Source organism: Phocoena phocoena, chromosome 18 (assembly GCF_963924675.1).
Source record: "Phocoena phocoena chromosome 18, mPhoPho1.1, whole genome shotgun sequence".
NCBI lineage: Eukaryota > Metazoa > Chordata > Mammalia > Artiodactyla > Phocoenidae > Phocoena > Phocoena phocoena.
The window spans coordinates 3,585,472-3,609,682 of record NC_089236.1 but is presented as its reverse complement, the minus strand read 5'-3'; the positions used below and the strand labels follow the sequence as shown (position 1 = coordinate 3,609,682).

At 44.5% G+C, this 24,211-nt stretch overlaps 1 protein-coding gene across 2 annotated transcripts in view; it reads right to left on the bottom strand.

The window, feature by feature from the left end:
* Window positions 1-24,211, bottom strand: part of ATP8A2 (ATPase phospholipid transporting 8A2) — a 442,872-nt gene that overhangs the window by 391,451 nt on the left and 27,210 nt on the right. For both annotated transcript variants that reach the window (XM_065895899.1, XM_065895900.1), the window contains exons 2-12: window positions 22,586-22,685; window positions 22,017-22,115; window positions 21,039-21,084; window positions 19,972-20,012; window positions 15,518-15,591; window positions 13,569-13,638; window positions 12,808-12,935; window positions 11,426-11,537; window positions 5,230-5,395; window positions 1,529-1,656; window positions 622-699 (exon numbers count right to left, since the gene is read on the bottom strand). In XM_065895899.1, coding sequence (XP_065751971.1) covers window positions 622-699; window positions 1,529-1,656; window positions 5,230-5,395; window positions 11,426-11,537; window positions 12,808-12,935; window positions 13,569-13,638; window positions 15,518-15,591; window positions 19,972-20,012; window positions 21,039-21,084; window positions 22,017-22,115; window positions 22,586-22,685 — 1,042 coding nt within the window. The remainder of the gene's footprint in view (window positions 1-621; window positions 700-1,528; window positions 1,657-5,229; window positions 5,396-11,425; window positions 11,538-12,807; window positions 12,936-13,568; window positions 13,639-15,517; window positions 15,592-19,971; window positions 20,013-21,038; window positions 21,085-22,016; window positions 22,116-22,585; window positions 22,686-24,211) is intronic.

The following is a 24,211-nucleotide window of genomic DNA, read 5'->3' as shown; positions in this document are numbered from 1 at the left end:
AAGTAAATTTCACCTGCTACATATACCGCACTCACCTCCTGGGGTTGTTGGGAGGTTCACATAAGATTTATAAAATGAAATTATAATCTGTAATTGCAATGCATTCAAAAGAGGTATTCCTTGCAGTGATTTCAACAGAAGATGAAGACATAATGCATCAGTAAAGGCAGCAGGGGTTTAAGGGTGATGGTGGGAAAGAAACCGGTTCCCTGAAATGTTCCAGAGATAAAACCTGGAACACGTGAGAGACTGTATGGACTTATGTCCTTCAAATCAGCCCCTACATATTCTGTACAATTACCCAATATCCGAGGATCTTAACCATTATTTTCCCTTTACTTGTCCCTGATTAACAATTTTAAGAGTCCAAAGTAATGTTGCGCTGTATTTTTTGCACTAAATTTGTCACAGAAACCTTCCAGCTTATAAGATATACCCATGCCTCAAAAAGTAAGTCAAAATCAGTTAACATTTGTGTTTAATAGTACCTCCAAGTACTACAGAGCTCTTTTAGACATCAAAACCACCTTTATGGAGAATTATTTTTGCAAAATCTCTCCATGGTTCTTCCAACATTTGTCCGCCACCGTGTTCATACACCGTCCCCAAAGAGGCTCTCACCTGCCCAAGCTCTTCATTAAGGTTTGATGTCCTGGCCATGGCAGGAGTGTCATTTCCTAGATAATACATATCTGTGTCCTGAAAGAGAGAAGGGGGTGGGGCACTTCAGAAATTATCTACCATCGATTCCTCATTTAGATTAAGAAGAAACTAAAAACATATAACTCAATATAAATGTTAGTTTTTCACCTGGGGGTGAAAATACAGTGTCTATTAGTGGAGAGAAACACTGAGATACAGAGGAAAGCACGGTATTTATTTCTATCTAGATGATTTGGCTTCAAGGTGATCATCTCCTGACCTAGACTAACTCACACTTCTGAGTTTAGCAAACGCCTCATTCACAGGACTGTTGTGAAGCTCAAATAAAAAACGCACATCAAAGTGTCTGGTCTCCAAATACTGGCTGCTGAGGTCTGGTGCTTAATGGCCATGGCAGTTCCTTGAAAATTCCACCTCGACTCTTGCAATAGAAGCCAAATTTACTGCCACCATGAATTTTGACAGATAGGGGACACATAAGTAGACACACTTAAGAGAACGTTACTTCAGCACTAAGGAGAATTTAAAGCATGGACAGCTGCAGCCACTTCATCCCCCGTCACCAGGAGACAGGCACCTGCTACACGTTCTGCTCCATTTCTCCACTGATTCTCCTCAGAGCCCCTGCCCTGCCCACCTCACAGCCCAAGAAGACAAGACATTAGGTGACTAGTCACAGATACCACTGGCTCAGGGACACCCTTGCCCATTCTCTAGGCAGTTAAACTCCCAGACTGAATCGTAATTAACAACGTTCTTCCTTTTCTGGGAGCTCAATTCCATCACTGAGGCTCCAAGAGGGTATTAGGAAGTGGCAGCTGACACGTCCCCGGCACCTCAGCTTCCAGCCAGGTGTGATACTCACCCAGTTTATGAAGAGGGCTTGTGTGTACTTCACAACCTCGAGGGTCACCAGTAGACTGATGGGAATCAGGTTGTTGTACAAGATGATGAATGTCAACAAGTTATATCCAAAATTGTCTGAGCTCGTGTCTGTGGAAGAAAACCAGAATATCTGAATAGCTTAGTCTCTGTTCAGTTTCCTTGTACTTTATGATGTTGGAATTTTTCTGAAAGATGTTCACAAAAAGGTTTTGGCTTAAGTATACATTTAGAGATTCAAGTTAAAATAGTTACGGAGCACCTACTCTGTGGCATGAACTGTGGATACAAAGACCGTGATGCCACAATTCCTTCCAACAGAGAGCTGGCTTCCCAGAGGAGGCTGTGGGGTAGCGGGGTGAGCAGAGGCAAGCATCCCCGCAACGTGACCGTGCAGCAGGGCACAAGGACTAACAAGGCCTTCACGGGGCACTGAGGAAACCGAGGCACGAGGGTGTTGACGCGGAGGCCCGGTCACTGAAGGCCACCCAGAAGAACAGAGGCTTCAGACTAGTCCTGGAGGGTAGAGAGACGGCAGCTAACTAAAAAGGATGCAGAAAAAAGGACAGGGGGCTTCCCTGGTGTCGCAGGGGTTAAGAATCCACCTGCCAGGGCTTCCCTGGTGGCGCAGAGGTTGAGAGTCCGCTTGCCGATGCAGGGGACGCGGGTTCGTGCCCCGGTGTGGGAAGATCCCACATGCCCTGGAGCGGCTGGGCCCGTGAGCCATGGCCACTGAGCCTGCGCGTCCGGAGCCTGTGCTCCGCAACGGGAGAGACCACAGCAGTGAGAGGCCCGCGTACCACACACACACAAAAAGAGAATCTGCCTGCCAAAGCAGGGGACATGGGTTCGAGCCCTGGTCTGGGAAGATCTCACATGCCATGGAGCAACTAAGCCTGTGCACCACAACTCCTGAGCCTGCGCTCTAGAGCCCACGAGCCACAACTACTGAGCCCTCGTATCACAACCATTGAAGCCTGTGTGCCTAGAGCCCAGGCTCTGCAACAAGAGAAGCCACCGCAATGAGAAGCCCACGCACCGCCGACAGGGTAGCCCCTGCTCGCCACAACTAGAAAAAAGCCCGTGCGCAGCAACGAAGACCCAACACGGCCAAAAATTAAAATTAATTAATTAAAAAAGAAAAGAGGACAGGCATTTGACGTGGTTGTGAGGAATACCTACAACCTCACTAAGGTAGGAGCATACTGGGGACACACCCAAGAATTGGTCAAATTCTCCTGTGTGAACAGGCAAAACGGGTGAAAAAAGGGAGGCAGACGAGAAGCCTGGAGCCTATTTATGGAACATAAGAGAAGGAATGTCTTGATGGAACACGGTCTCTACAGGATAGAATCCAAAGCAGAGGCAGGAGGAGGGACCAGGAGAGGGTAAAGAGGTACAAGGTCTGTGAACATCAAAGGGGAAAGTTCTCTGAACTGAAGTCAAAGCTCTGGCAATGATGAAGCAAATGAGAAGTCTGATGGCTTTTACCAGAGCTACTCAGAATTTACCTTAAAATAACAAGGCACGGACTCCCCTGGTGGCACAGTGGTTAAGAATCCACCTGCCAATGCAGGGGACACAGGTTCAATCCCTGGTCTGAGAAGACCCCACATGTCACAGAGCAACTAATCCTGTGCGCCACAACTACTGAGCCCACATGCCACAACTACAGAGCCTGCACACCACAACTACTGAAGCCCATGCACCTAGAGCCCGTGCTCCGCAACAAGAGAAGCCGCCGCAATGAGAAGCCCGCACACAGCAACAAAGACCCAACACAGCCAAAAATAAATAAAATAAAATAATTTTTTTTAATAAGATAACAAGGCACAAAGCATTATGAATGGGGCCAAAAATAAATTAATTAATTAATTCTTCCACTGTAAATCACACGCCCTGTACTGGAGTTTGACATTATCTGAGCAATTTAAATAACAGTTTCCACAAAGCCTGTATACCAGTATAGTGTCAATGCTGTTTATTTACCCAGACCATGATATTTTGGAACTAACGTGTAAACAAATGTATCTGTCTTCACATTTGAAGCTAACATCATACAACACGGTTGAAATCCAGATTTTAAGAACCAAAATCAAGGATTTTGACCCAAGCTACAAATGAGGTCCCAGTCACATTTCCCACATCTGTAAAGCAGCGACAAGGACACTCCTGGGCAGTTCAAAATGTGTGAGTTTTCTACATGACGTAACAAGAAAAGGGGGAAAAAATGTTTCCATCCGTTTAATTAAAATATATAGAAAGATGGAAATAATAATCATTCCAAGAAAATATCCCAAAGTTTTCAAATTTATTATTCAAAAAAATTTTGTCATTAAATTTTATTTTTCTGGAATTGCTGTGTAAGGAGATTGGCAAATCTTATCTCAAAACAAAAAGCAATAAAACTGGACAAAATTGTCAAAAACAAGCTTGATGAAAACTATTAATGTGCATATCCAGAAACCTCAACAAACTTCATACAGGATAAACTCAAAACTACTGAAAACCAACGAAGACGTTGAAAGCAGCAATAAGAAAATGACTCACGTACAAGGGAAAACTCAGTAAGAGTAACAGCTGACCTCATCGGTACAGTGGAGGTCAGAAGGAAAGAGGACGGTATATTCAAAGTACTGAAAAGAAAAGAATGTCGACCAAGAATTCCTACAAGAATTCTGTATCAGCAAAACTATCCTTCAAAAACAAAGGAGGGCTTCCTTGGTGGCGCGGTGGTTGGGAGTCCACCTGCCGGTGCGGGGGACGCAGGTCCATGCCCCGGTCCGGGAGGATCCCATGTGCCACGGAGCGGCTGGGCCCATGGGCCGTGGCCACTGAGCCTGCGCGTCCGGAGCCTGTGCTCCGCAGCGGGGGAGGCCACGGCGGTGAGAGGCCTGCGTACTGCGGGGAAAAAAGAAAAAAAGAAAAAAAAGACAAAGGAGAAGATAAAAATTGGGATAATCTGTTGCTATCCAGTCTGCCTTACAAGAAATAATAAAGGAAATCCTCCAGGATGACAGGAAGTGACACCAGACAGTAATTAAATCCACGTAGAGAAGCAGAGGGCAATAAAGTTAATTATATAGGAACTTATAAAAGACCATATAATTACATATTTTCTATACTTTATTTTAGATTTTAAAAAGTAGGGCTTCCCTGGTGGCACAGTGGTTAAGAATCCGCCTGCCAATGCAGGGGACATGGGTTCGAGTCCTGGTCCAGGAAGATCCCACATGCCGTGGAGCAACTAAGCCCATGCGCCACAACTACTGAGCCTGCGCTCTAGAGCCCGCAGGCCACAGCTACTGAGCCCGCGAGCCACAACTACTGAAGCCCGTGCGCCTAGAGCCCGTGCTCCACAACAAGAGAAGCCACCGCAATGAGAAGCCCACGCACCGCAACGAAGAGGAGCCCCCACTTGCCGTAACTAGAGAAAGCCCGCACGTAGCAGTGAAGACCCAATGCAGCCAAAAATAATAAATAAAATCTTTAAAAAATCATCTGAATATAAAACGATCCCCAAATGTGTCCACCTTCACTGCATCACGTGACTCATCTTTCGGTGCTTGAAGGGTGGGCATTGTCTACAACAGCCAACGGGCGGAGAAGGAGGGCACGGCCCACACACATACATCACACTTGGAAGGATGGTCAGCTTCAACAAGGAGTCCGTTCGCCACTTACCCATCTCCTTGATGTACCAGTTCTTTCCTCCTTGAGACCCATTCCAGTACAGGGCTCCCACCGAGCTCACCAAGGCCATGACCAGGAGGATGCCAAAGAGTACCAGGATCTGCACATTAGTTACTTTCTCCACATTCGATCTCTTGAGAGGCGCTTTGGTGGAATTCTGTACGAGAGCATGTAAAGCCAGTAAGGGTCACAGAACACACTTGGGGGCAGAGAGCAGGGAGCAAAGGAGGTAAGTTAACCCAATTCAACAAAGAAAAAGTAAAAGACTATCTTTTTGTCAAATAACCAATGAGATTTAAAAGTGGACTATGTTCCTGAATCAACAGCTAGTTTTAAATCAAGAAGAATACAGAAGACACACTGTCATTTTAAAAGGGCACATTTCAACTCTGCATGACTCAGTCTGTGCTTCTTAATTTTAGCATAAAATTAGCTACTTTCACGATCTTAGAATACAGGTTCCAGATCATTTAAGCCCAGTTTAAAAGAAATCAGGCGGCTGCTAATTCAAGAGAAACCAAGATTCTACATCACAAAAATCTAGAATCTTCAAAGTAATAACGTAGCTCTATCATTAACACACAGAGAGCTATTTTAAGCCCAGTAGCTCAGAATTTGAGAAAAGACATACACAAACACACACACATCAATAATGCAAAATAGGACAACAGGTGTCAAAATAAATGGATGGATAAAGAGTCCATTTGGAAAACTATGAACAAAAAACAAGCAGGAAGAGCCGGGGAAGCTCTAGTGGCCAGTGGAAATCTGAACGGGGTCCTAAACCACAAACAGAATGTGGGCAGGAAGTTACGACGAAAGTGGAAAGACAGCCCAGCCATCTGTAAGTGCTCATGGCCTGCCTTCTCACTGCCGGTGGGGAGACCAGCCCAGCTAGAGAACAAGCCAGTGCCGGGAGTGAGTCCAGAAAGGTTCATGAAAACCAGATTCAAGGACCACTGCACATCAGGTTTGGAACTATATCCCCTCAGCAGTGGAAAAGTCAATAGAACTGTTGGCCCCGGACAGTTATTCACTTGAAGTCATTTTATTAAAAAAATTCCTGAAGGCAGTTGTGGTGGGCAGAGTAACCACCCTCCTCAGTGACATCCAGGTCCTAATACCTGGACCAATGAATATGTTACTTTATATGGCAAAGGGGCTTTTCCGGTGTGATTAAATAAATGCCCTTGACTTGGAGAGATTAACTTGAATTATCCAAATGGGCCCGATTTAATCACACAGGTCTTTAAAAGCACAAAAAGAAGAGATCCTTTCCCAGTTATGGTCAGAGGGAGATATGAGTACAGACAAACGGCCAAAGAGATCCAGCACTGAGGCCCTGAAGACAGAGGAGGGGTGGTCATAAACCAAGGAAGTCCGGGAGCCTCTAGAAGGCAAGGAATGGAGTCTCCCCTAGAACCTCCTAGAATGTTCTAAAAAGGAAGGCTGCCTGGCTGACATCACGATGTGGGTGAGACCCAGAGCAGACTTCCGACCTACAGAACTGTAACCTAAGAGCTTTGTGTTGCTTTAAGCCACTACGTTTGTGTCATCTGTTGTGGCAGCGACAGGAAACTAACACGTAACACAGCAGATGGTAACAACCCCTTCTTGGAGGAGGACAGACCCTGGACTAGATCAGAAGCCAGGAGTGGACGGGGGAGATGGCGGGAGCTTCAGTCCACTGTCTCCGTCCACAAGTCATGAGCCTTGTCCCTTTACAGGCGATACTGATACACAAGATCAGGTGATCTGAATACTTGCAAGGCACTGACTGGCCATGAAAAATGGTGCCTTGGGCCAGACTTGAGTTAGCACTCTCTCTTCATCTTCCCAACCCACCTGATCCCTAACAGAGCTAGGATGAAAATGTCTCCGAATATAAGGATACAAAATAAAGTCACAACATGAAAACAAAACCGAGATGAAAATGAGTGGCAATTCCTTCCTACATTCCCTCGAGTAGCTCATACCACAAGGTGGCTGAAACTTATCTGAATTCTATCCCCGAACCCAGGACTGCTGCGACCATGACCATGGCTTTCCGCGGGGGTGGGGAGTCGGGGACTTGCAACGCTGGTGATTTTGCAGCCCTGTAAGTATCTAAACAGCACGGCTGCATTTCCTCTGCATATACTCTTTTTCCCACTTCACTTTAAGTCGCTGAATTATCTGTCCTTTAAAGACTTTTAAAAATATTCCTCTAGAATCTAAATGGAAATCCATCAGTAAAGGACAACTTACCAATCAAATATCATCTCAAGGTCGATGGGGTCGACACATCACCTTTGGCCTCACGGCAAGAGCCAGAAGACCAATTTCAAGACCGCCTACCCCAATCTTTTAAAAGCTAATCTTATTTTTAATAAACATTCGCTGGAGGCACAAGCAGAAAAAAATTTACAATAAACGTTATTTCTATGACTCCATGAGTTTATTGACTTTTGACCTTTCCCAGTGGTTGAACCCTGGCCAGTTAATAGAATTAAGAAAAGTTATGTTTCATCCAATACAAGAGTAACGACCCAACACTTCAGGCTTCAGCCCATGCACTTAGGAAAGCCGGGCTCTAGCTACTCACCCCCATCCCCTGAGCATTTCACCTTGCAGTGATGAGCTTGTAATGTCAAATTCCTACTAGCATTAAAAGTTCTTCTCCAAAATCCTTAGAAAATACTACTTTTGAGTATTGGAGTTCGAAATAGAAATAGACCAAAATGTCAGATTTTGAAAAAGCTTAAATCTGGCCTGAATTTTACACATTTGATTCCCTTCGAAGACAGCAGTCAGCAGAGTACTAGTTAAGATAAGGACTCGGGAGCCAGACTGCCTGGGTTGGAATCCCAGCTCTCTCTCTTACTGGGTATGTAACTTTGCTAACTTACTGGGAGATGCCTCAGTGCACTCGTCTAGAAAACAAAAACAAAAATAGTATCTTCTTCATAGGGCCGCTGTGAGGAATCAGCGAGTTAACACGTGAGAATTTCTTGGAGCAATGCATGGGGCACTGTTTGCTGGAATTACTGTGACAATCTCTCTTTCCCATAAAATCAACCAACAGAAACATCAGACATTGAAATATTTCTACACGTAACTACACTCAACATGAAACGAGGGAACTCTGAAGTAGGAGAGTAGAAGGCACTGAGGTGAGACTTTAAAAAACAAAAAAGTAGGGGCTTCCCTGGTGGCGCAGTGGTTGAGAGTCCGCCTGCCGATGCAGGGGACACGGGTTCGTGCCCCAGTCCGGGAGGATCCCACATGCCGCGGAGCGGCTGGGCCCGTGAGCCATGGCCGCTGGGCCTGCGCGTCCGGAGCCTGTGCTCCGCAACGGGAGAGGCCACAACAGTGAGAGAGGCCCGCGTACCGCAAAAAAAAAAAAAAAAAAAAAAAAAAAAAAAAAAAAAAGTAGAAGAACCCTAAAGCAATTGTGTTTCCTCTCTGTGGTCAAGTAGCACAAGTAGAGACAACGTATGTTATTTCACCAACAGGATGGCTTCCAGCTATGTGTGTTATATTATATTCCTTTCAAAAGCTTGTTATTTTTACTCATTGTTTGAGCCCTAAAGGCACAGCGAGTCTAGCACAGGTGTTTCTGGGGCTTTGGACTATTCTGTACTTGAGCGGTCAACATGTAATAAGCCATTCAAAGAGGTTTATCACATGTAGGTGCAAGGAAGGCACCCAGCACACTGACGGGTGCCAACGTCACGAGGTAACTTAGTGAACACCTTGCTCACTGAAGGGAGGATGGAATTATTTTTAAGTGTCACTTCATTGACCTCTTACACCTCAGCTGCAAAGCTGTATTACCAACGTACGATCTAGGCAAACAGCAACGTACCCTGAAAAGAGAAAACTCCAGGGTACAAGGAATCTTGGGGAGGGGTTCCATTTGTAAAATGTACAATCTGAAAACTAGTCTTGGGGCCCCGCCCGCATCTGAGCGAGCGCCTTGTGATCTGTCACTTCACTGTAAAAACACAAGTGATCTGTGGTCAGCGGGGCTCCCAGGGCTAGGCGGTAGTGGCGGGTGCTGGCCTGGGGGAGTCTGAGGACACTCGCTAGGTGGCAGGGGGCTCGGCTCTCCACCCAGAGAAAGTCTGCGCACACAGCTGCTCAGACCCAAGACACTTTACACATCCTAGTCAGTGCGCGTACGCACGCGCGCACACACAGAACACACAGAAAACACACACACACACAGACACACACACAGAACACACACACAGAGAAGACACAGAGAACACACACACGCAGACACACACACAGACAACAGGAAACACACACACAGAACACACAGAAAACACACACACACACACAGAACACACACACAGAACACACACACAGAAGACACAGAGAACACACACACGCAGACACACACACAGACAACAGGAAACACACACACACAGAACACACAGAAAACACACACACACACACAGAACACACACACAGAGAAGACACAGAGAACACACACACGCAGACACACACACACACCTTCCTCTATAACCATCCCACCACACGTGCGGCCTCGCAGTCCCCGGGCCCTCCCCTCCTTCCTGCTCCTGCCTCACCCCCCACCCCGAGGACACCCCTCCCCTGAGGTCCCCCAGCAGGGGCTGCTCCGTGCAGACTCACGTGCTTCAGAAGACAGCACTGCTGAACGGATGCTCGGGGTCCGGTCATACTTCCGACACCTGCTGCCTCTAACGCTGTGTTAAAAACCCCCTTGTAAAATTCCTGCCATCTGGCTACACGCCCTTCTGCCTCTTCTCTCAGCAAGTCCACCAGCTCTCCCCTCCCCACCACTCCCTAAAGACCTGAGCCACCGGTGACAGCATCCGTCTCTACCCCGGCCCGGCCACGTCCCATCATCACCAAATGCCGTGGTCCCTCCATCCTTCACCCCTCAACACTGAACGCCTCCAACAGCTCCGCTTCAGCTTCCTGCCCCTGGGTCTCTCCACTCCACAAACCCTCCGCCCCAGAAGATCAAAGCCAAGCCCCCTGCACACCGAGGCCTGTCATGCGGCAGCTCCAACAATCTTCTTCCACTCCAGTGAGTCTCTCTGCCCCACCCCCCGCCCGCCCCGTCTGCACTGCATTACCCAGCTGGTGTGGACACAGGGCTCTCTCACTCCGTCGGCTCTAATCAATGGTTAACGCTCTCCTCCTACACCACTTGAGGAGTGAACCAACACAACAGCCTTCCTTCTTCAACTTGATATCTGAAATGTGCTTCTTAGTATCTGGTCAACTGACACCTCCAAACCTGGGCTGGATGACCTTCCATATGGACCCCCAGCACCCCGTAACGACACGCATCACACATTCATCTCTCCACTCTGTAATCCCCACCACTCCCAAGTCTGCCTGGTTCCCAGGGGTGAGACTGCGCCTTTCACTATTGTACCCACACAGCCCGGCACAAGATATGGTGCACGGTGGCCACGAAACACTTTTAAATCAAGAAATATTGCCAGATCTGTGCTTTAGAAGTCACACAAAGGGGCAGACAAGCTGTAAAACCAATCCTCGTTAACAGCGACCATCAGCAAAATAAGATGCCAAGTGATACCGAAGAAATGTAAGAAATGACATGTAGGGGCACTGATTTATGCAGGATTTCAAAGCTGTCTGGCAAAATATGTCATAAAAGAAATGTGAGCTACAAAGTCACAGATAGTAATTTTTAAAACTTAACAGGGAGAAAAAACAAAATCATTTTAGTATTTTTTTCTCTTTGGTATATGACACGAAGAATAAACATGAATTCAAAGATAACTGATTTTCAATTGCCTAGAATTCAGTTAAATAAGACAACTTCCTATAACATCTTAATTAACGGGGTGTGGAGGAGAAGTGAAGAGAGAAATAAAGAGGTTAGAACAAATCCCCCCTCGCGTTCGAAGATAAAATAGGTGAGGCCTGACTGTCCCATTAAATCCAGAAAACAAAGACTGTTGATATTTCAGGCAAGGGGTAACAAATACTTGATACAGTAACAGAAAGTCAGGAGGAACTACCTAGGAACCAAAATAAAAGCACCTCCTTTCCATATTTAGGTTCACAGACAAAGCTTAAGGTTCCTAAATGCAAAACCTGCATTTTCTACCCACTACTCCATAAAAAACAGAAAAAACGACGAAAATCAGCATTGTTTTTCAGCAGAGAAATGTTTTACCTGCATGAGTTTGGTGTCGTGTCCAGTATAAACAACTATGCCAAACACCCACTGAGTATTTCTAAGCTGTGTACCTCTTAATAAGATCTGGTCGGGCCCAAGGGTAACAGGGCTAAAAATAAGAAACAACATTTATATTTAATGATACTTTGAAAAAATGAGCATGAATATTCCCCTTAAACATAAACCCACAATACATCAACTGTTTCCTTTAGTCAAATTTGGACTATTTCACTGGGACACAGGGGCCATAAAGGTTACCCCTGGCTTAATCTACCCAAGGTTTATCTCATCCATTCATCAACACAGAAAAAGGTTTTTTTTTTTTTTCTCCTATAAAACGTTAAAAGGAAATTGTGTCTCTTATAACTCTCTTATGAAACTCAATATCTGAAAAGGAAATTAAGATAACCAGAAGTTTATTCATTTGGGAAAGTCAGTTTCTAGACTCTAAGAAAAAAAAAAAAGCTACAATAACAAATCTGTCAAAGCTAACTTAATGATTAAATAAAAGTCTGAGTGATAATTTAGAAATTTAAAGTGGGAGCCTACAAAACAGCCCTGTGTACTACATGAAACCGAGAAGGGTGTCACACTTGACTTGTCAGAGTTATTTTGGGTTGATTCCCGTGATCGGGTCCTTCCCTTTGGGTCTGTTCAAAACATAAAGGTGGAGACCACTGGTAAGGAGCATGCAGGTTGAAGATAAGCAGAAGAGAGAAACCACGCCCCAATGTAACAACAAAAAATGACTCAAATGATAAATGCCAAGAGGGCAAAGACAACAGAATACAGACAACAGGGCAGTGAACGTTCTGAAGGAAGGGTAACCGGTCCTTTCATTCAACTTGCTAAAAACACAGACTACTTAGAAGACAACAGAATAGAGACAACAGGGCAGTGAACGTTCTGAAGGAAGGGTAACCGGTCCTTCCATTCAACTTGCTAAAAACACAGACTACTCAGAAGAAAGCAAAGGGAAAAAAGATGTTTCTCTAATAAATGTCAGCTCTTACACGCTTCAGACATCTCTCTTCTGCTTTTCTGGACAATTTTACGCAGCCAAAATCAACTACTCTCCTCCCTGGCGTGTAATACACACAGAAAGACCAGGCCAGTTCTGTGAGGCTCACTTCAGACCCTCGGGATATTTTCTTGCCAAAAATCAGGTCTTTCCTTAAATTTAAGGGAAGGTTTAAATGGATTAAAACCGTGTTTCAAGAAAAGCTCAGTCTCCCATATCTAAGCTAAACACGAAGAAATCTGTTTTAAAAATATTATGAAAGCAGAAAACAGATTGATATTTGCCAAAGCTCCTGTAATTCTTAGTCACATTAAAAATAAATTAAAAGAAAATCCACTAAGACAAGAGGAAGCGATACCTTTTCCCATCCAAGTTCAAGTTTCCGGTGAAATCGTAGAGGTGGCGATTGGGCCCTTCACACTCTATGCTCCCAGACAACTTCATCAGCACCTCCCTCACCTGCATGTCAGCCGTGTGACTCACACCCTGAAACGTTCAACCCAAAGAGGAAACTGAACACAATCTTCCAGGTTTACGAATGACACTCAGCATGTCCCTACTGTGAATCAAAAGGAAATAATGAATCAACTAAAATGGAATAGCTGGGGGGGGTCCTCAAGCTACCCGCCCTTCAGGATGGACTTCACAGGCAGCTTCGGTCACAGCAACCTAATACAAAAGGTTTGGAAGGATTCAATATATAACAACAATGTTAAGTTTCAATTAATAACTCATTCTGACACAAATTTTCTGCTGTACCAAGTTGCATCTGATGATTCTGTCCACATATCTTTCTTTTCTATCTTAGATATTTGACTTAGACATTTTTTTCTCTTTAAAGAAGAGTTACAGGGTGCTAGATATCACACTATGTTAAAGGGGTACTTTATTCTGTGTTTGTGGCCACGTTAGGGTACAGCTAATGGAGTGTGCTTTCTGTAAAGGGTTTGGGCATGTTGATTATGACTTTAGCATGGATGTGTCAGCACAGTGGTGGAGTCCTGACTCTGTGCTTCCTTGACTTCTTTCCTCCAGAAAAAGCACTGACTGGTACGTGAGGGGAGCACCGTCGCCATTTGGGCCCCGTAACAATGCAAGTCATAAAAGGTGACGTTTTACCTGACGTATTTTAAGGTTCGTCTCCCCGTCGAGATTGGCTGTTTCAACATAACACATTGCCTGAGGTTCACTAAGGAGAGAAAAAAAAAAAAAAGTTGAGTAAGGTCCCCTCCACCAATTCACAGCTCAGAAAGCCTCAACCATGGAAACTCTGCTGACCGGCCCTTCAAAGTGGTGTCATAACTGACCACCACGGGAACAGTGACTGATGAGACAGACAGGACAGACAGACAGGTGTGTGGAGAGCACAGCGCCAAGACGAGCTGTCTCTCCAATGATCTACCCGCACAGTCCCCACAAAATGGCCGCTCGACTCCAAGTGGACAGAAATAACAGAGGATGAATGGGAAGGGGACAGGCCTGTGATGGGAAACAAGAGGTCCCAGCTAAGACCGCCCAGTGGGTTCAGGTAACCCTGAAAGTCAGAGGCTGGCCTGCCCTTGACCAAAACAGCCGCCCAGGCCAGGCCAGGCCGGCACACATACCTTCTCAGGAGATTACGGCCAGAGGAACTGAGAAATCAAGGCATAGGCTTGGCAGGGCTTTTCTTCCCTGCAGTTTTTACTGTGTCAACAGGCAACTTTTTAGTCAAAACACCTGATTTTCAGGACAGAGAACTCAAAGAACAGATACAGAGTATAGCACCTGCCATGCTTAAACATAAGCATGGCAGATACTATACTCCTACTCTGGATGTTCAGGTCCAGGGAGCATAGTTAGGGTTTAACAGATTCTATGACCACAAGCCACGTACAATCTCCTGGCACTGCCCTTCCTGGCCGTGTGGCCTCAGCGAGTTCAACGATCTCTCTGTAGCCCTTGTTTTTTCACGTACCAAGTAAGGCCGTCAAGCGCTGTTGGGAAGATTAAATGGGGTCATGTGCTCAACGGGCCACTTGGGACAAACACCAGGGAACCTGGAAAATGTGATGTCAGCTCAGGCAATCCTTATTCAAAGCTGGCTTTCTGAGGGTCACACCCAAAACTCATAACCCAAACGATCTCAAGTGATCAACGTTTTACTATTTCTGAGAGTTTCTCTGTTACTAATCAATAGGGACAAGCAGGAATCCCGCCCCGTGTATATGGGGCCTTTCCCCCTCTACAGGCCTGGGGTCCTTTTATTAAACGTTTTATCTCAAGCAGAAAGTGTGTGCTAAGCCTTAAAATCTGACAAAATAAGTGATTCAATCCCATATGAGAGAGTCTGTCTGCACTCAAACGCATGCGGTGGGAGACCTGATGCCCAGCAGCACGTCAGTACAGGGAGGTTTAGTCTTGGCATCATCTAATTTAATCTTGCACTCAAACAGAAGTTTATTCTTATCCTGATTCTGGCTTTCCTTCTTTGATATATACTTTTACGTATCATCCAAGGAAAAGTCAAGGACCGTGTTGTTTATCGTTTACACCATTTGGTGATGAAACCTCTGTAGCACAAAATTACCTAAAAAACATGGCAATGGTGCTTAGACAGAAAGGGGGCAAAATACGGACCATCTACAAGTCATGTGCACACTGAGAAGTGCCTGTGGGTCTCTGAACTACCGTAAGGGGAGGCGTTCGATTCTGCGGAGAAGGCTGCTGGCTGGACCCACCAGAGACGCTCCTGAAGTTTCAGACACGCTGTGACCTGGATGCTACCGAACAAATCACTCCACTGCTCTGGAATGTATCCCCACAAACGAGGAACAGCCCAGAACAGCCATGAGATGAAAGTGCATCAATAAATATAAAAAGACTTCAGAAAAAAAGTACAAAGAAATGAATGGGAGAAAGAAAACTCAGGGTTAAGGCAAAAAAATGCAAAGAAGTAAAGGAAGAAAAAGCGGGGGAGAGGGTGGTGACCCAGAGGGTGCAGGGAAGGTAGCTGGAGGCTTCTGCAGGCACTAGGTAACACTCCATTGTTTTCAACATCGATTTCAAAACCATGCCACGAGCCACCTGACCTGGAGGACAGCAGGACCACATCTGCGGGAAGACACTGCCCGTTGACGACCTTCACGATGTCTCCCACGGCTACCTAGAACACAAGAACAAGGACCAAGAAACATGAGAGACAGGAAAGCGCAAATGGTGATAAAAGTGGTTAAACATCAGGAGAAAAAAAATTACTGTATACGTGTGCCGTGAAGTTTAAGGCAGAGAAGCTCAAATTCTTTTCCTCGACAAGAATAAAAGGAACATTTCAATACAGACAAAAGGCAATACTGCCTTTCTGCAATGATGCCGAACGGAGAAGAAAAAAAGGAGAAGAAAGCAGATGAGTCAAAACAACCATCAGGTTTCACTTTCTCACAGTTATTCACTGGCTTACAGACACGTGCACATCTATCCCCACAGCTGTGGGCAGCAGGGTAAGCAGTGAAGTGCACAGCTCGAGAGCCTGCCTGGACGCCTGGGTCAAATCCCCCGTGGGACCCCTTCCTAGTGCACGTAAACCTCGAGCAACTCATGCAAACTCTGGTGCCTCACTTTTCCCACCTGTCCAACGAGGTCATCAGCACATATTTCATGGGGTTATTGTGGGGATCAACAGGCAAATTTCTTCTGTTTCACATCTGGGGAAACTGAGATACAAAGTGAAATACTGGGTCATGGTCACAAAACCAGTGAGTGTTAGAGCCAGGACTCAAAACCAAGCCATCGGGCTGGAAGCCCAGTGGTCTGATTAAAAGGTAATACTAAAATCATGCAGGAACAATGCATCTCAAAGGTCCCCTGGAAATACTCCACGTGAAACAGATTCGTGTGGCCTCAAGAAATTGCCAGAAAAGAATCACAGAAGCCCCCAAGCCACGGAAACAGGTGCTCGTCTGCAGGACACAAGCCCACGGCCGAGGGCCCACAGGGCCTTTAAATAACCTCACAGACACACCGGGCTGGAGAGGACATGTGCTTTCAAGCCAGGCAGGCCCAGGCTCAGATCTGAGCTTCACAGACACACATGGACTCACAGAGCCAGCTCTCCACCTCCTTGATCTCCAGTGTCCTCACTTATAAAATGGGAGACGCCACCACTGACCTTGCAGGGTTGATGCAATGAGTAAGGAGGGATATGCCAGCACCAGACATGAAGCAGGCACGGCTACGTGTTAGCCTTGAGCGTAACCGAATGGGCACCGTGAGTGTGAGAGTGAGGATGGTGGAGTTCTCTGACAGCGCAAGCAAGGCTGTTCCTGGTATATAATTTCAAAACTCAAAGTCTAACTGAGCAGGACCCTGTGGGGCCTTCCCAGGACAAACCTCTCCCCCACATCCTCTGCTTTAGCTCCTGGCTGAAGTACCTAGATAACAGCATGTGATGCACACTTCCTGGGTCGTTTCACAGATGTTAAAACCCCCACCAAATAGGAGAAATTAACTACTTGATGACCATGAGCACATAGCCCCCAGACCTGCTGGCACCTAAGAACGATAATGTTAAACCTGTGACACCACCCTGTTACTACCATCAACCAATCACAGAACTGTACACAAGCTGATCGCCTACCCTGGGATGCCCCTCCCTCACCTGGCCTTTAAAGATGCTTTGCTGAAACCCTTTGGGGAGTTCGGGTGTTTTGAGAACTAGCCACCTGCACTCCTTGCTTGGCACCTGCAATAAAGACTGCACTTACCAGCACCGCTTATTGAAGAGGCTGTCCTTTCTCCATCGTATGTTCTTGCCTCCTTTGTCGTAAATTAGGTGCCATAAATTAGGTGTCATAAATATGTGTGTGGGTTTATCTCTGGGCATTCTATCCAGTACCATTGATCTATATTTCTGTTTTTGTGCCAGTACCATACTGTCTTGATTACTGTAGCTTTGTGGTATAGTTTGAAGTTGGGGAGCCTGATTCCTCCAACTCCATTTTTCTTTCTCAAGATTGCTTTAGCTCTTCGGGGTCTTTTGTGTTTCTATACGAATTGTAAAATGTTTTGTTCTAATTCTATGAAGAATGCCAATGGAATATTAGTCATAAAAAGGAACGAAAATGAGTTATTTGTAGTGAGGTGGACGGACCTAGAGTCTGTCATACAGAGAGAAGTCAGAAAGAGAAAAACACCGTATGCTAACACACATATATGGAATCTAAAAAAAAAAATAATAATAGTACTGATGAACCTAGTTGCAGGGCAGAAATAAAGATGTAGACGTAGAGAACAGACTTGAGGACGTGGAGTGGGAGGGGGAAGCTGGGGCGAAGTGAGAGTAGCATCGACATATATACACTACCGAATGTAAAAATAGATAGCTGGTGGGAAGCAGCCACATAGCACAGGGAGATCAGCTCGGTGCTTTGCGATGACCTAGAGGGGTGGGATAGGGAGGGTGGGAGGGAGGCTCAAGAGGGAGGGGATATGGGGATATATGCATGCATATGGCTGATTTACTTTGTTGTACAACAGAAACTAACACAGTATTGTGAAGCAATTATACTCCAATAAAGATTTTAAAATAATAATAAAATAAAGCACATGCATATACCTATTCAGAAATCTAAAAAAAAAAAGGACTGCACTTCCCTTCACCACGACCCCGTGTCAGCAGATGGGCTTTACTGCAGGCGGGCAAGCGGACTTACGTTTGGTTCAGTAACAAAAGGGCACCATGCTTTCTGTTTCCTATTCTAATCCATGTTACTCATCTCTTTGAAATCAAGAATTGTAAAAACAAAAACAAACAAAAAAAAACCACTGCATCTTACAATCCAGGAAAACGGCCTGACAGGTGACTGTGTTTAATATTTTATCAGGACAAAGGAATGTTGCTAAAAGTCATCCTATTAGTGCCTTGATTTGCTTATCAAAGTGTGTGGGTAAGTCTAAGGAATCGGGCTCAGCATCAAGAAGGGTGGTAAAAATTAAATCTCAGAGCCTCTGTACATCTGAAGTTCGTATCCAGCTTAAAGGCAAAAGAAAGGCAGGGGCCATGCTTAATTCCTATCTGCATCCCCAACGCCTAACACTGCCTCTGGCACATACTAAGAGCTCCATTTAAAACAACAAAATCCTTTTTTAATTGAAATAAAAATGCAGGTGGCAAAACGTAACAGGTATTTGGTTGATGGGTTGGTTTTTTTCTCTCCAAATGTGTGTAGGAAACAGTAATGAGCTTTAGGGATCTGAAGCCATCCACTCCTAGATCCAGAATTCTGAGATCATCACTCCATTTTCTACTGTTTCAAGTAGCGTCAACAGCCCAAATTCAAATAATCCTCCACTCCTGCCAGTGTGAGTGCCTTCCTGGGGAGGGGAGTGGCAACAGGAACATCAGGGAGAGAGGCCACTCCTAAGTGCCGTGGGAGTTCTCAAGTTCCCATGGCGTGCTAGGAGCACTGCTACCATCTGTGAAGGCAAGAATCTCCAAGCACCTGACCGAGAACCACTCACTCCCCAATGAGAGTGAGGTCAATTAATATTTACAACACAGGGCTTCTGGATGGCTACCCGGCTTAAGGTGTTATCACAAAACACTACCAAGGGGCTTAATGGATCTCCTGTAACAAAGTAAAAAGAAAATGACAGCCAAAAGGAAGGCTGCGGTTACCACATCACGGGCATCCTGCAGACTCCCAAGGTCATAGAGGCGTTTTAAAACATTTCATTAAATGTTTAGCAAGAGATACTATTATCGTTACTCTTCTAAAATGTAGTTTTCTTCTGAAATCATGTTAATCAGCTTTGAGTCTCGGAGTCATGAGAGTCGCCCTCTAAAAACATCTTGTGACCATTAAGTTCCAGCCACAACAGAGACTCACTGAAAAAGCTTATTTTACTAGCCAGAGAACACCCAGATGGCACGGGATATTTCTTCTAAATCTTCTATTTATCACCAGTGACAACCAAATCACCACGCCGTTCTCAAACCCCGCCGACCCCATAACTCCAGCGAGGCAAACACTCCTTGCTCTTGTAAAGCTAAAAGCAGCAACTTTCAGCCTCAGAACCCACCTAGGATGGTTCCCAGCCCCCCGTCTACCACTTCTTATCTTTAGGACTAATTACAAACCCAAACCCTTTCCACCAAAAATGTCAGAAGGGAGGATTTCAAAAGTTAAAAAAAAAAATCTTTAAAAGAGTGCATTGAGATAAAGAGAACAACAGAAGACCAGGGGAGAACGTTTCTTTACTTGGATTCAGAAACCAGAAAGTGATTTGAAATTTCAGAAATATCCATCAGGGGCAATGAATTTCCCAGCTCTGAACTGACACAGGGAATGGCTTCTAGAAGATGCGGCAACAGAGGAAACATGCACCCGTTCTAGGAAAGCCTCAGGGAAAACCCACACTGCACCACTTACATGACATGGACATGGCTTGTGTCTTAACACAAACTTTATACCAAAGTCAACACTAGCAATGAATTACAGGTCTCCAAACCAGTACTTTCTGGCATATCTTTAAAATGTGTTATTACCTCTTTCCACATAATGGTATGCCACATACCATTCCTTAACACTGAAAAAGAAAAACAAAACAAGTATCGGTTAATACTGATGACAATCAACATAAAATCAGCTTTCCAAAATCCAAAAGGCTCCTTTTAAAATTCCACTGATTAATTCCAACATACCGTATCTTTAGACATAAACATATAACATCATCACTGCCCAAAACAGAGCCCCAACTAGGTACTTATGTACCATATATAGAAGAATGCATACACATAAATATTCATGTTTGCAAATACATCTATTCATATTTAGCCCATGTGAAGAAAATAATCACCTTGCATTTACAAGATTCACCAAAACACACACACTCGCATAAACACACCGCCCCCCCTGCATTAACACAGAGCTACCGTTCTAGAAATGCAACAATAAGTAGATAGGGGGCAACAATAAGTAGGTAGGGGGCAATTATAAACCAAGGCTATGAATGCTTTGACTTTTATGTACATAAAATATGTCTAGCTCCTGAAAATTAAAACCTTTTCTAAAACTCTAAAATACACAAATCCTGTTCAGATTTTAATTACCAGGACTCACCCTTTGTTGGATTTGTTTGTCATTTTGCTATTTTTAAAGTATCTCATAGATTTCCCTCAATTATTTATTTATTTACTTTTGGCTGCATTGGGTCTTCGTTGCCGCGCACGGGCTTTCTCTAGTTGCGGCAAGCGGGGTCTACTCTTTGTTGCGGTGCGCGGGCTTCTCATTGTGGTGGCTTCTCCTGTTGCAGAGCACGGGTTCTACGCATGCAGGCTTCAGTAGTTGTGGCACGTGGGCTCTAGAGCACAGGCTCAGTAGTTGTGGCGCATGGGCTTAGTTGCTCCGTGGCATGTGGGATCTTCCCAGACCAGGGCTCGAACCCGTGGTCCCCTGCATTGGCGGGTGGATTCTTAAGCACTGTGCCACCAGGGAAGTCCCAGATTTCCCTCAATTTATCTCAACACCATTAACTACTTATTTAAAATTCCTTAACTGCAAGTCTTGTTCTTAAGTTTTCTAGTGGAAAAAATGAGTCAGCCTGGGGTCTTACCTATCGTTTTCTTTTTGTTAACTGCATTGTCTGCCTTATGTCGCTTCTGTTACAGAAAGAAAAAAAAGGTGTTAGTTTCAAAAGTTCCTGATGAATAACTGAAACAGCGAACGATAAGATCCAGCAGAAACAAGACAAGGAGATCAACGGGCAGCTACACTAACGTCCTAAAATTCAGTTCAATGGTCGTGATCCAGCGCCACTCGCTAAACTCAGAGACTAGCACCGTACATGTAGATGCGGTTTAAATGCTTATATTTTGGTTACAGCAAGGAAAAAACACTTTGAAGCATAAAACTTTCTACTCCTTGATTGTTTTAGATCGAACTAAAAGAATTATTCTATAAGATAAACTAACAACAAACAACTGAACTCATTCTATTGATAAAGAACTTTGGGGGCAAAGGACCTTTGCTTTGATTTGTACTGCATTTATTCATTTACCTATTCCCAGAAAAATGTGCATGCATGTATGAGAGAGAGGGGGAGACAGACAGAAAGGAAGGGGAGAAGGAAGAGCCTGAAAAGAGGACAGAGAGAAAACAGGAAAGAGCATGAATATGGCTGTAGCCAATGAATCTGGAGATGCACTGAAGTATAAGGAGGGAGGAGATTCTTGTAAAGTAACCTCAGTGCTGCTACACTAGACAGCAATTCAGTCTTTTATGGACATAAAATATGCTTTTATATTTGCTACCCAGACTAGCACGCTATCAAGGAGGATGTAAGGAACATCGGCAATAAAAATCAAAGCGGGTCCATAAACCTAACATCAGGAAATACAGATTGAACTACTTCTCTTTCACTGTATAGTTCAGACACTGTGTGTACACATTCTGTCCCCAAAAATACCATCATGAAACTTGAGAGCCTAGTTAGCCTATAGACCAACCTTTCTGTCTTAAAACATTCAAAGCAGCAAATAAGTTGTAAGTTACATTCAATAAATGTTTTTATTATCTGAAAGCAAAAACTTACAAAATCTTCTACAATCTCTTTGATGCCTGCGATTGTTAAAATAATGATCAATGGCACCAGGGTGGTATATCTTCCTGTTGGAGAAACATCTGGAATTTGCTGTAAGATAGAGAGACCAAAAGTGGGAAGTTGGCAAATTAAAATCCTCTCCAAGAAAAAGAAAATATGGCACACACTCCTCGCTCCTCTGCAGTTCTGTTGCATTCATTTCTGTCACAAAGTGATTACCTTATTTTAAGAACTAGCTAAGTCCATTACATATTTTTAAAATTCTACCCAACGTCGTTTTGTGTTTGGATCGGAAAAGAGGGTTAGAAGTCAGATCCCACAGTCTTCTTTCAGTGCCTCTTTTCGTAACTGCAATTATCCTTACACCAAGAAGGATATACCTAAAGAAGTCTCCCTTTATGCAAAGATCCCATTTGTTCAAGCAAACAGTAATTGGATGAAGGAGGCACATTTCATTCAAGTCTGATGACCCTTTCTCAGTTAAGTGATCTTTTTAGCAAGATCTTATTTTGCATACAATTAAGGTTTTGAATTTTAAGTAACTTTTTAAAAAATGTCACCTGTAATAAGGCAATGAAGAGGAAGAAGGCATTGGCAGCTCTCCTGATCTGCTCGTACAAGAATCGAGGTAGAAACGTCAACACGCTGTACTTGGCCGTACTGTGAGGACAAAGGAAAACGCTGCTATCAGTTATGGATGTAAATTCTAAAAAACAGGAAAACAAAGTTTCCAAAATTACACAAGTGATTGTAAAAACAAAATATTTCAAAACTCAGGACAAGAACATTGCTGGCCCTCTCCGTCTTGTAAAAAGACACCTTTCCTACGAAAATCTTCTAATGTGATCTTTGTTTTCAAACTTTGATACATACGTGTTCATTTAGTGTCACACGGTGTAACCAGGGAAATGTACCCACCTTCTAGGAGCCTTGCGCTATGAACACATTAAGCGTATAAACGATGTTTGTAAAGATAAAGATACGCATCAAAGATCACAAAACAGAAAGAGGCACGTGTTCCCAAAGCAGTAATATATGAACACAGAGAGAGGTGAAGCATCTACCTAGTAACTCACACAAACCAAGGTAGAATTGTTACCCCAGGATTCCTGAGTCACTACAGTTCTTATCACAAAGCCGCTGATTCAACGTAGAACGTCCACTCTATCAAGCATGCCCTGGTAACGGGCGTGTGGTCGACAGTTCAATGTGTCCCTCTGGACACTCAACACAGACATTTTATGCTCAACCACACCTGAATGAACCCCCCTTCCACACATCCTTCATTCAGCCACCTTCACTCACACTCCACTTCCACGTGAGACATCCCCTCCTTCCACGCCGTGTCTCCAGGACTAATCTTGCCCTCCCATGAAGTTTGGTCCAATTCGCAAAGGCTCTTCTTCCTCCAAGTCACAGGGTGGTGTTTACACCTCCATAATATAGTCTCTGCTTTGCTTTGTATTATATTTATGTACCCCCAGAATAGATTCTGGGAACAGTACGAATGTTTACTTTGTTAAAAAAACAAATAACAGACCCAAAATGGAGTCACTTGTGCTCAGCCCACATCCTCAAACTGAGACTCAACGCCTGACGTAATTGCAGCTTCAGCCTGTTCCAGGAATCTAATCTTAACCAGTCAGTCTGGAATCACCTGGTCAGCACTAGGGAGGTTATCAACCTGATACACCCCACAGGAATGTGACTTTGCCCCAAACAATTGACTCTTAGCTAGTAACGTCCTTGTCCCACTGTTTTTTACCTATAAAAGCCTTCCACTTTGTACAACTCCTCAGAGCTACTCCATCTGCTCGATGGGATACTGCCGAACTCGTAAATCACTGAATAAAGCCAATAAGATCTTTAAAATTTACTCACCTGATTTTTTTTTTCAAACAACTTCTACTTTGTATGTTCCTAGCACATAGCAGATAATCAACGAACAGTGTGATAATGGCAAGGCATAAACTGGGGACCTGAGGGATAAAACGAACCACACCTCCTTTAGCTGCTCAAAGGCTCATCCATAAAAATACCTGCCAAGTCTTAGCTCACCTTCTGAAGCCACCTCTTACCTGAAGTAGTCAGGAGAGATTTTCTGGGTTTAAAATACACATTAATTAGAAGCACCAAAGAGAAGAGCCAAGCGCTCAGAAGACAGGGCACCTGAGGCACATGTACTT